General features: G+C 42.7%; 1 protein-coding gene across 2 annotated transcripts; it reads right to left on the bottom strand.

Annotated features, from left to right (window-relative positions):
* On the bottom strand, nucleotides 1–11,885 carry lrp12 (low density lipoprotein receptor-related protein 12). Of its 2 annotated transcripts, none has more exons than XM_007566472.2 (11): nucleotides 11,161–11,885; nucleotides 9,272–9,349; nucleotides 9,054–9,189; nucleotides 7,668–7,870; nucleotides 7,208–7,455; nucleotides 6,579–6,728; nucleotides 6,281–6,502; nucleotides 5,593–5,859; nucleotides 4,788–4,990; nucleotides 4,577–4,709; nucleotides 1–3,603 (listed from the first exon to the last, which is right to left on the bottom strand). In XM_007566472.2, the coding sequence occupies exons 1-11, from the start codon at nucleotides 11,213–11,215 to the stop codon at nucleotides 2,689–2,691; spliced, it is 2,610 nt and encodes an 869-aa protein (XP_007566534.1). In that variant the 5' UTR covers nucleotides 11,216–11,885; the 3' UTR covers nucleotides 1–2,688. The 2 variants fall into 2 exon arrangements, with proteins under 2 accessions (XP_007566534.1, XP_007566535.1); XM_007566473.2 differs by having other exon boundaries at nucleotides 9,272–9,328.
* Between the last annotated feature and the right edge of the window lie 400 nt (nucleotides 11,886–12,285).

Here is a 12,285-nt window from a genome sequence, read left to right as displayed (position 1 = left end):
TTCACTTGATGTGAACTTTTAATCCTTAGTGCAGTTTACCAGGTTTTAGTTTTACAGACTCAAAGAAAAACACCAAACAAATTGGATCATGCAAGTCAGAAAAAACAGCTCCACAACAACACAATAATAATAACCATAGTAATATTAATAATAATAATAAATATACACAATCACACTCACACAAGGTCAGCCGAGTACCAAAACAGTAACGAGGATCAGAAATACAGACGCTTGAATGGCTTCAGTCTGGGTCGGGAAAAGAGGAGCCACAAACTAAAAACACGACGTTTATAATGGAGATGTGATCGGTGCTGCTTTCCGTTCCAGTTGTGGTTCTTCTTGGACTTTTTGGTCTCATTTCTTCTTAGAAACTGTCAGAAGTGAATGAGAAGAAAAACCCAACAACTGGAGCGGGCGAGACAAATTTTCCAATCCAGAACAAAACGGCATGAAGGACGGGGGGAAAAAAAAACAAAAAACTTTGAAGACCGCGATGAGGATCACATGACCTGGAGCTCAAAGTCAGGATTTAGTTTAAAAATATTAAACTAAGGGTTAATAAAATGACATTGTGCTTTATATTCAGTAATATGATAAAACTTTGTCCCAATGTCTAACAGCTGACGGCTAATATCAGCATAAAATCAACATTAAGATGTTTATATTGGCCACAGGGAAATAAAACTTAAAATAAAGTCAGCCCGCTAGCAGGCCTCTTTGGAAACCTCCACTGGTCACATGATCCTCATCATTTCCCTTACAGACTCAACCAGCAGCCTTAGAAATGGAGGGACCTTTGAAACTTTTCCATTTGATCAGGAGTTCCCACAAATCACCTTGTCGTATGGTTTCCTTATCAAACTATTCCGTTCTTGCCAACGGAGAACCATCAGTCTGTTCAGTCAGGGATCGGTTTACTGTCGTACCATTAAGCAGAACGTTTGCCTGCCATGAACAACAGAACTTGAGGGCTTTGGGTCATTTTGCCTCTTTGCCGACAACCTCTTAGTCTCTACTTGCCCCTGCAAGTAGAGACTGTATCTGTAAACAATAAAATGTGTACCTATATCCCTAAGCCAAGGCATACCAGTTTACTTTTTGCTACAGTTAAATATTTTCATGAAATTCTGTTTTAAATGGCAAGAAGAAAAGCCCAAATTTCACCCAGAATTTCTTAATATAATTCTAAGTGACCTACTACTGGTAGATGTTGATTGGAGTCTTATGACCACATTTCCTTTTGTTTAACGGTTTAACTTCTCATACTAAAAAAAAAAAAAATCTGTTAAACTGGTAACATAACAGCGAAGTGGCGAAATGGCTGGTGGCTGAACGCGTGGTTGGCAGGCGGTAAACAAACAGCAGAGGAACCACAAACTGTTTTTTTTTTTTGGTCGTACCAATAGGAACCAGTGACATCACACTCAAGACTCTGATTGGTACATTTATCTGTAACCTTTACTCCAGCTAGCATGCTAACAAACTGTAAAAGAAATTAGACAGAAGCTCTAGTCCAGTGTGACATGCTAGCACGGTATGCTAGCTAGCCATTTGAAGTGAAAGCTCTGGTTGGCATCTATAGCATTAGCTAGCTTGTTAGAAATGAAGAGCTAATTTGTTACTCTGTGTTAGCATGTTAGTCTCGCGTTTAGTGAGTTAGCTTGGTACAGTTTTACAGAAAAATAATGGCAGTCCTGAAGCAAACGTGTTTATAATGTTACTTGGATGTTGGCATGTTAACAGATCAGTTAGTGTGTTAGCTAAGGTATGAGAAGACGAAGTGCCATTTGTCTGCGAGAGGGAATGAGATCATGTGGGATTTGGGTAATTTTGCCTCTCTGCTGACTACCAATTAGTCTCTTCTTACTTTCATTTAGTACCTGTGAACAAGAACATTTGTACCACCTATATATGCAAGTATTTTCATGAAATTAATTAATAGTGAGAAGAAAAGCCCAAATCTCACCCAGAATTTAATAATATAGTATAGTATAAGGGATGTATGACGCAAAGTTGTTAGCAGTATTGTGATCAAACCAAAGGAATGCTAAGTGACCTATTGCTGGTAGATATTATTGATTGGAGTCTTGTGTCTAACGGTAAACAGCACTGTTTTATACTCAAAGAAATTTGGGTAACAAAACAGCGAAGTGGCGAAATGGCGGCCGAACATGTGGGGTTGGGAGGCGGTAAACAAACAGCAGAGGAACCACAAAACCTTAAATTTTTTTGGTCGTACCAATAGGAACCAGTGACATCACACCCAGGTGTCTGTTTGGTACATTTATCTTTAACCTTTAATCCAACTAGCATGCTAACAAACTGAAAAAGAAATTAATTAGTAGCTTTAGCCCTGTGTGACGTGTTAGCTAGCTAGCTAGCTATTTGAAGTGAAGCATCTGGGTGGCATTTATAGCATTAACTAGCTTGTGAGAAATGAAGAGTTAATTAATTTTAACATGTTAGCATGAGTTAGCATGTTTAGCGAGTTAGCATGATGCAGCTTCAGTCTAAAAGAATGGCAGCCCTGAAGTTAGCGTGTTAGCTATCAGAAGAGTAAATTTAAGAGATGTGTTAGTAATGGTACTTGGAAGTTGGCATGTTGTCTTGTTAGCGAATCAGTTAGCATGGTAGCCAATGAATGAGGAAACGCTGAACAGTTAGCATGTTAGCTGGCAGGCTAGCCTGCTAGCAGAGCAGCAGCAGCTCGTCGTCGCTGCTCTCCGTCTTGCCCGTGGCCTCCAGGCAGGCGTCGGGGATCTGAGCGGTGTGGACCATCCCGCAGTGTTCACAGGTGCCGTCCCGCCCCCCCCGGCCGCTGGCGCCGCGGTGATGATGGTGGACCGGGCCGGCGGTGCAGGACGGGTGTGGCTCCAGCAGAGGCTGTCGTATGTCGCTTAGCGATGAAGAGGAGGAGGATGAAGAGTCCGAGTCAGAGACAGGGATGAGGAGCTCAACGTCTTCCTCTTCCTCTCTGCTTCCCCATTGCTCAGCAGCCTCAGGGTCGTTTCTTCCCGTCTCCAGCTGGCGCAGTGGGCTTTGATTGGTCCACGGCTGGTTCTGCTGGTTCTGGTTAGTTCTGGTCAGATTCCTGGCGAGGCGGTGCAGGTTCTGGGCCAGGCGCTGCAGGGCGGTGGACGAAGGAGGCTGGGGCTCGGAAGCCTCCGGATCAGAGCTGGACGTCACCACGGTAACCGGGCTGGATGGGGGCGGGGTTTCTCTGGGCCGGTCTCGGCTCGGTGTCGAGGCCACTGACGCCGCCACCGACACGACGGCCTCCACGGCGGAGGGAGGCGGGGTTTTGTTAGGCAGCGCGGCGACGGGCCCGCCCACGGCGCCGACCCCTCGCCCTCTCTCGCCCTCCGTGTCGGTGTCGTCGGAGTCGGGAGACAGCAGGTCCGAGCCGGAGCTCCCAGTGCTCCCAGTGCCGGAACTGTCCTCCAGGTCAGCAGAAACCAGAGCCAGAGAACCGGAGCGGCGAGATCGGGAGAAGGTGAAGAGTCTGCGCCACAGGTTGCGATGGCGGCCAGAGGAGGGAAGTCTGATGGAGGTGAAGCCGAGCTGAGAGCGCACAGCCTGGCGGAGGTTCTCCAGAACCGACGCCTGAGGAAGAACGGACCAGAGGAAACTTCAACAGACGGGTCCATTTAAAAACACACAGCTGAGCAACAAGGTCATTTCACTAAGGGAGACTGGATGCAGACAGGACATTTCTCCAACTAACCGTTTTAAAAATTAACATATTTCAGTGCAGTTTTGGCTCTGATGGAGTTGTTCTTTCACCAAATGGATTTTTAAAAAACGATTAATCGTTTGGTAAATTAGTTGACGGTCGATTAATCACTAGTAATGTGATTAATCGTTTCAGCCTTACATTTCTATTTCTGATTTAGATCTTAGAAAACATTTGATTCCTCGAAAAGAATAGTTTGCTATTGGTTTTTCATTTGTCTATAAATGATTTACAGTTTTCAGAATATCCATTCACTTCTGACCATTTTGGACATTCAATTTCATAATTATAACTTTGAAAGTCAAAAAATATGATTAATTTTCTCAATTATAATTTAAGACTCAAAATCATATCAGCGTTCACATTTCTAAATTATTTCTCCAAACGAGGTAAATTAATTAATGATCAGGTGAATATTTAAAAGTTGAATTTGTGACTGTTGAACAACCTAAATAACAGACAAATATGAGTTAAATATATTATTTGTCGATTTAATAATTTAACAGCAAATATGGTTTTTGAATTGAAAATGTTATTGTCATTTTGTCGATAGGTTTTGATTAAATGATGATGAACAAACTACAGATTATAATTATTAATCAAATTTTTATTTTTGTTTCTTAGAGTACAAGAGGCCGTGCAGATATTCAATAGTCAGAATAAAGTCACATTAAAGCAAGACATTAATCGAGAGAGTAACTCCATAATCAAGATTCTGTTGGATTCCTGACAAACTTTCAGTTCTGATGATTTTCTGTTTCCTTATTGAGCAGCGATGCAGAAAAGGAGCAGTGAAAACGTATCCAGTAAGCTGAACGATGTGTAGTCCTGAACCAACTGTACCTGGTTGCCAGAGCAGACAGGGAAATCCTCCACCGGGGGGATCAGGCCCTGGGCGATCAGCTGGCCGTAGGAGGGCGGAGCCTCCCTCCTCAGCAGCTCCGCCTCCACCCTGGACAGCTGCGTCTCGAACGACCTGCGGCGGCAACCACACAGATTTTATCCCCACCAGTCATCCGGCAGAGATCCCACAGCCTGCGGCGCGAAGCCTCACCTGCGCTCAAACATGCGCAGCGAGTAGAGCTTGCAGGTGCAGCCGAGGGCGATGACCAGCAGCAGGCCGCAGATCAGGCTGCCGATGACGGCGGCGGTGATGACTCTGGTGGGGACGATGATGGGGCAGCTCTCCTCGTCGCTGCCGTCGCCGCAGTCGTCCTGCGCGTCGCAAACCCACGACTCGAACACGCAGCGGTTGTTCTGGAAGTTAAAAAACTAGATTAGCTCTACAGAACCAAAACGGCTAAAAGTTACACGACGCGTTTTCAAACCGTAATAAACTCTGAGGCTGCAACTAACAATTACTTTAGTAATAAATTATTCTGGCAACAAATCTGCAGATTTTTCATTGAAATCACTTTTTATCCAGTTTTGGAAAAGCATGAATAATTCAGCAGATATAAAGTGAATTTGAAGCTAAAAACTCCACTGAGGAGCTTTTGGCTGAAACACGTTTACAGACATTTAAGATGTTTCCATCTTACATATATATATAGTTTTAGGTTAATTACTGCTCTGAATATGTTGTTTTTCCAGAAAATCACATGTCCAGTTTACTCCAGAAAACATTTAATTCATTACTAAATTAACTGACAATTATTTCAATAAATGATTAATGCGATTAACTGATTTAGCCCAATGCAAGAAACAATGTCTCTTCACAATCAAGTCAAAGTTTATTTTCACAGCATAACAACCTCAGCCAACCAAAAAGCTTCACAACAATCACAGGCAGATAAACGATGAAACAAAGACGATTATAAAATTTGCATAGTTTATATGAAGTCGGCTGATCGTCTCACCTTGCAGTGGAAGTTTCCAGGTTGGCAGAAGAAGCAGTTCTTTTCGTCCGACCCGTTGGGACAGCGGTTCTGGTAGTTGCAGCGGTCGGAGCGCGGGTAGCAGGCTCCGTTCCTGGAGCAGGGGAACTCGTCCTCCTGGCAGGACGAGCAGTTCAGCTCGTCCCGGCCGTTCGGACAGTGCCAGTAGCCGTCGCAGCGCTGCTGCTCGGTGTAGCAGCCCCAGTTGCCCCCGCAGGGAACCTCCCAGGGCAGGCAGAACCCGTCCACCTGCAGCAGAACAAAACCGGCTCAGACACAAACACAGGGATGCAATGCAAACTGATAAACATCTCAGACAACAGGAGAGCTTAGAAATAAAATCTGCAAAGTTTTTCATACCAGATCCAATTTCTAGCTTTTTTTTTTCTAAAAAAAAAGAATTGATTTTATTTGCCGTTTCTGTTTTTTGTTTATTTTGCATATTTAAAATGTTTTCCACTTCCAGAGTTAAATGTTCATCAGAATTTCAAGTTTATTTATCTTTGAGAATGTGTTCCGTCATCATCATGCCATTATTTCACTTGAAAATGGTTTCAAAACAATATTATTGTTTATCGCAATAAATTCTGGGAAAATTTATCGTCCAGGAAGTTTGTAATCGTGACGGGAATAGGAGTGAAAATCGTTTTAGGACCGAGTCTGGACCGACCTGGTAGGTGACGTTGAAGCCTCTGGCGGCGTTGATCTTGTCAGCGTAGAAGTGAACTCTGAGCTGACCGGAGGAGGAAACCACGGCGACGGGCGCTCTGGAGTCGAACGCCGTCAGCACCCGGAGGAGGCGGCGAGGGTTCTCCTCCAGTCCGTCGTAGACTTTAACATAGTCACCGTATCCGGTCCCGTCCAGCTTGAAGTCGGTGAACCTGAGGATGACCTGCAGGAGGAAGAGCAGGACGATCACCCAGGTTCTTCTTCAGATTTCTGTCAGAGCCCAGGGGGTCAAAGGTTACCTTCCGGTGGTCGCCGGTGTCAATCATCCAGGTGCAGTTGCTTCCTGGAGGGTAAAAGTCGGGGTAGTTTGGGGAGCTGAAGGAGCCGTAGAAGTTCCTCAGCCACTCGCCGCAGGTCGGAACGTCGCAGTCAATCTCATCGCCGAGATCCTGAGAACAGAGAAACACGAACTTAATCAGAAACCGTTTTTAATTAGGATGGAAAACTGCTGAGAGAAAAAACTGAATGAATCTGTTATGTCTCTTAAACCTTTTAGCCTTAAGTTTCAAATCTCTGCCTGGATATTTTTGCTTATTTTAACTGGACCCAGTTCTTTAAATGTCCTGTGAGTAAATATTTTTGCCCATTTCTCCATAACAACTGGAACTTTTAATATCTGGCTGTTATTTTCACAATTTACTGTCTATTCAAAGAGTGGACCCTCAGATTCATTTCACTTCCTGCTCCGGCGGGAGTGCAAACCGCATCGTCTCCCTTTCAGACCGTTGGAGTTTTTCACACAGCGCAAAGTGTGGTGGAATTACGCTACTGTTAATTTGGCTGGACTGTTGGCGCTACGATGGGTCCAGAAGGGTTCATTAAGCCCATCGGTGCTGTTGGCGTCGCCTGCTTTGAACCGGGCTCTCACCTGGCAATCGATGCTGCCGTCGCAGCGCAGGCTGTGGGGCAGACAGGTGTAGATCCGGGTGTACCGGGACAGGCAGGGGAACTGGTTCAGGTTGCAGGGCTGGAAGGAAAACGGCGAGTCCACACACAGCTCTTCGTCCGAGTTATCCCCGCACTCGTCCATGGAGTTACAGCGCCACCAGTCCGGGATGCACTTCCCATTGGAGCAGTGGAACTGGTCCACATCGCAGCTGGACGCCTCTGGTTTACCTGCAACAACATCCCGATTAGCGGCAGCTGGAATCTCTCGTGCTGCCCCGGCGTCTCCATTTGGTCTGCGCTCTGAGGATTTACATCTGAGACTAATCCAGAATTACATCACTGCTCTCTGAACAGCCGTTACGCAACAAACAGGACGACGCGCCAGAGATCACAGGATGATGGAGACGGGAAGGACCCAGAGCTGAGCGCGCCGTCCTCACCGGTGATGTAGGACAGCCGGAAGCCTTTCCCTGCCAGGCCGTCGTCAGAGTGGAAGTGGATCCAGACGTGATCCTGGGACGAGATGTAGGGGGGCGGCAGGGAGGAGCCGCAGACCCGCAGGCCGTCCAGGCTCCTGTAGCTGCTGATGGACATCCAGTCTGAGGTGCAGCGGTGAGAGCCCTGCAGGTCGAAGTCTTGGAAACTGCAAAAGAATAAATAAAAATGTTCTTCATCCTGGAAAAGAATGACTGAAAAATACCAGAGAGGAATAGGCCACTGAAAAAATAAAAATATAAATATTTTGAGTTTTTAAATCAGAATTGATTTCAGATCGAGAAGAAAACGAGTCAGAAGCTAAAGTCACAATTTAGAGGAAAAAAATTTGAATTCTGTGAAAAAGCCAAAATTAAAGATAAAGGAAAAAAAAAAAAGTAAAATTTGAGAAAAATAAGTCAGAATTCTGAAGAAAACACTGAGAGCATTAACAAACAAACACATTAACTATAAAAAGCAGGAAGTAAAAAAGGTTTGAAATGTTTCCTAAAGCGAACTCTGAAACAGGCTGTAGTCGTCTGGTTTAACTTTAGGCCTGAACGACAGCCTGAACTTTGACCCCTGCACTGAAATAAACCCAGAACAGACGGACAGTAGGCGACCACAGGAAGAGCAAAAGCACATCATGAACCGAGCAGCCGGCCAAGAAAAAGGCCAGTTTTCTAAAATAATCCCTGAACTTCAACCAAATATGCGTCTGAAAACATTCAGGAAAACCAACTTTCCTTCTTTGGAGATAAATGTGAGATTCAGATCAGGAGTCTGAAAACTTTATAAGCAAAGGATCCATTTTTTTATCCTCAGAAAAAAACTCGCTTAGAGCTGCAACCTAAAAAGACCATTAATTGCTGATAAATATAAATATTTACTTATATTTTTCTTAGTTTGTGGATACATTTTCTTATTTTATGTTGATGTAATAAAAGCAGAAACTTTCCAGTGACAAGAAAAAATATATATTTTGTTGGTACTTTTAGTGACATTTTGTTGTGGAAATCCAAAAACAGACAAAACGACTGATTGGTGGCCGGCAGACACTCATCCACTTCAGCAAAGGAAAACAAAATCAGCCTCTGTCCTTTTCTGCTCTGCTTTCAGAGCCTGGACTGAAGGACCGGCCCACCGGGTCATGTCTGCTCGTTTACAGTCAACAACAGTCACCCCACTGTCACAATCTCAGCGACTTTCTTGCTATATTTAGCGACACTTCAGACAAAAAAAGTATCAGTCAGAATCAGCAGGTCAGGCTTTGTGAAGATCAAGCGAACTGAAGGGTTTAAATTGATATTAACACCCAGAAACATGCTAGCTTGCAGTGTGGCGTTTGTCACCTGATGGTGATGGAGTCCCCGGGTCGGGCCCTGATGTTCCAGCTGCAGTTGAGCCTGGCCGGGTACTGGAAGGGCCAGCCGGGGCTGGTGATGACGCCGCTGGACGCCCGCAGGAGCTCGGCCACGTCGCCGCAGGCTGCATGGAGGGAAGACGACTTCTGTTACAGTTTCACCGCAGGAATCGCTAAACACCGACAGCTGAGAGACTCTGAACGCACCGTTAGAGAATCCAGACACGTAGACGTTGTCATTCCTCTGAGAAGAAGCAATGCATCCTGGGAGAAACAGGGGGAACACTGAACAGCACATTCAGACGTATTAGGCTTATTCTAAAGAACAAACAACAGATTCTTTTATTATAGTAATCAGCCAGAAATGCTTAAATGAAACAGCTTCATTTGAAAGAGCAATCTGTGTTTTCAAAGCAGAACTCTTAAAATAACTAAAAATATAAAGTTTTTATTAAATAAGTAAAGAAATATTTCCCACAATAAACATTACAGTCAGAAGAATAATACTGCGATGAATAGCATTATGCTGATGATCTGATTATATCCCTGCAGTGCATCACTTTAATGCTTTTCCTGTGGAGGATTATGGCGTTCTCATTTCACTGGTAAACACTGGCTTAATGCAACAACAACAACGAGAGAGAGAGAGACAGAGAGAGAGAGAGAGACAGAGAGAGAGAGAGAGAGACACAGAGAGAGAGAGAGAGCACGGATTTCTGAACGTTTAAATGATTCTGTCACCGCTGAGCTGAATGTGGATCTGAACCTTTAAGTCCAGCGTTACACATGCATGGTGAGGAGCGAGCTACGGTCGGCTCACCGAGCAGAAAATAAAATATACTTTAGTTTTATTATAACCAAGAGCTTCATTTTTAAAAAATTACTAATAAAAAACTGCAAAATCACGCAGTTTTAGAGCATTTTGTTAAGCATTTTGTTTTGCAGTGATTTATTTAAAAAACAGCCAAAATTTAACCTGATCAAATAAACGTGACAATAAAATTTAAAGTTTTATTTAAAAAAATGTGAATGTGAAGTTAAAATAGGCTGCCTCTTAAATTGTAAACTAACAGCAGGGACTTTTTAAACTTTTTTAAAATGTTAATTTAAAATCATTTAAGGTGACAAATATACTTTGTTGCATAAATTGGAATTATTTTTAAAATTTCTCCAATTTCTGTTTGATTAAAAACAACTAATAACTAATTTATGACATATATTGCACCCTCAGATGAAAGAAATTGCACTGAATTACATACATTGAAATATCCCAATAACCAGCACATTTTTTAAAAAAAATCTATAGATTGTAGACAAAAAATCCAAACAGATACAAAAAATTGTCATAAATCAGGGGGAAAAAACTGAAACTAGTATTTACCAGGAAAAGTCACATCTTCATTTAAAGGTTTTTTTTAATGCAACATAATGAGGCCTGTCACAACAAATCAATTAATCGCATCATAAATTAAAACGAGCTCAATAATTTTCATATATAATTTGTCGCTTTTCTCTCTTTTTACCAAAAACTGGATGATAAAACTCTTCAGTTTGGAGTTTTAGTCTCAACTCGCCTTTTTTTTAAGGACAATTTTGTTTACAGAGACTTCATTATTCATTTTATCTGTTGTTTCTGTTTTGTTCATTTCTTTTGAATATTTAAAATGTCTTCCAGTTCCAGTGTTACTTGTTCATTAGAATTTAAAGTTTATTGATCTTTGAGAACAAAATGTTCTTGCATTTTTATGCCATATAACTTGAAAATATTATCGTTTATTGCAGTAATTACTAGGATCATTTATCGTTATTGTCAGAGACCTAAAAAAATCATCACATTAAGGAGCAATTACCAGAAATACAAAATAGTTATCCATTTTTAAGGATCTTTACAGTTTCATATAATAAAAATCGAAACTAGAGGGGAGATTTTAATGTTTGTAATGAGATGACACCGTAAAAAATTAAGTAATTTAATCGTGCAATCTGTTTACAATAGAATAGAGCTCAATAACTAAATAATTTGATTAATTTTACACTAATTCAGAGATTAAACAAATGCTTCCTGACCCATTTGAACCCAGGAAGTGAGCTCTTACCTGACAGGAGCAGCAGGTAGACGACCCTCTGCCTGCAGTCTGAACTGAGGGCCATAATAACCCTGGAGTCGGAACCAGCTGTTGGGCTTTTTCTGATCGATCTGATGCGATGATACCAAGGTCACGGAAGGGAGCGCTGCATGTCAGCTGACCACATTAAAAATAAAAAATGAAAAACACCCGATCCCAGTCTCAACGCATTAAAATCTCCATAAAATCCTCCCCTAACGGCCGCAGCTGACCTGCGCCGCTGGAAACAAAGACATCCGAGCCCGTTAGCTTCAGCTAGCAGCGCTGCGGTTCTTACTAGCTGGTTAAAGGATTCATAACGGGAATAAGCTCCGCTGGTTCAACACTCCGACACATGTTGAGATGAAATACGGTTATCTAACTGCAACACAAATAGATATTCCCCCCCACAGAGGAGCGCTAACAGGCGGACTGCTGCTAATGAGCCTAACGGTGGAGAAAGTGGCCCAGCAGCCGAGACATGCTAACGGAGCTACATGGCCATCCAGCCCGTCCACCGTCAAGCAACCAGAACCCGAACCCTGCAACAGGCCAGCTGACCCGATAAGAGTTCAAAGAGCCGGGACTGAGGCCAGCAGAGCCGCCGTTACTCTGTTTATGGGTCCAAAAGCATTTTTACGGTTCCGGTTAGTTGTTAGCTTCGAGTCAGACTGAAGAGCAAGAGAAAGAGAGAGAGCAAGAGAGAGAGAGAGAGAGAGCAAGAGAGAGAGAGAGAGAGAAGCTCCGCCAGTGACGTCACGATTCTTCTGTTTTCCCTTTTTCTCTTTCTTCAATTTTTATCTATAATTTTTTTCTTTTATCGTTTTCTTTCCTTTACTTTTAATGTATGTTTTTCTTTCTTTTACTTATACATTTAAATTTGTTCGCTTTCCTTTCTCTTTTCTTTTAGTTTTTTATTTTCACTTTCTTCTTTTTCCATTGTCTCTTTTTTACTTTTTATTTTCTTTCATTATTTCTTTTCCTGTCTTCTTTCTTATTCTTTTTCTTTTCTTCTTTTGTCCATAAATCAGGACCATCATATCAAAACCCCAAATAAAATCACTCAGCATTTTATGAAAAGTTCTGAAACACTTTTAAGATAAAAACAAAAATGCC

This window comes from Poecilia formosa, unplaced genomic scaffold (assembly GCF_000485575.1).
Source record: "Poecilia formosa unplaced genomic scaffold, Poecilia_formosa-5.1.2 Scaffold192, whole genome shotgun sequence".
Lineage (NCBI taxonomy): Eukaryota > Metazoa > Chordata > Actinopteri > Cyprinodontiformes > Poeciliidae > Poecilia > Poecilia formosa.
Note: the sequence above shows the minus strand (reverse complement) of the source record. Positions and strands in the feature narration are given on the sequence as shown.

What these genes read in the sequence shown, in the direction of transcription:
- lrp12 (XM_007566472.2), bottom strand. Translation starts at nt 11,215, where the DNA reads ATGGCCCTCAGTTCAGACTGCAGGCAGAGGGTCGTCTACCTGCTGCTC. An exon ending in ACACCGGCGACCACCGGAAG is followed by an intron (nt 6,503 to 6,578) that starts GTAACCTTTGAC and finishes TTCCTCCTGCAG; the next exon opens with GTCATCCTCAGGTTCACCGA. An exon ending in CTGTCTGCTCTGGCAACCAG is followed by an intron (nt 3,604 to 4,576) that starts GTACAGTTGGTT and finishes GTTCTTCCTCAG; the next exon opens with GCGTCGGTTCTGGAGAACCT.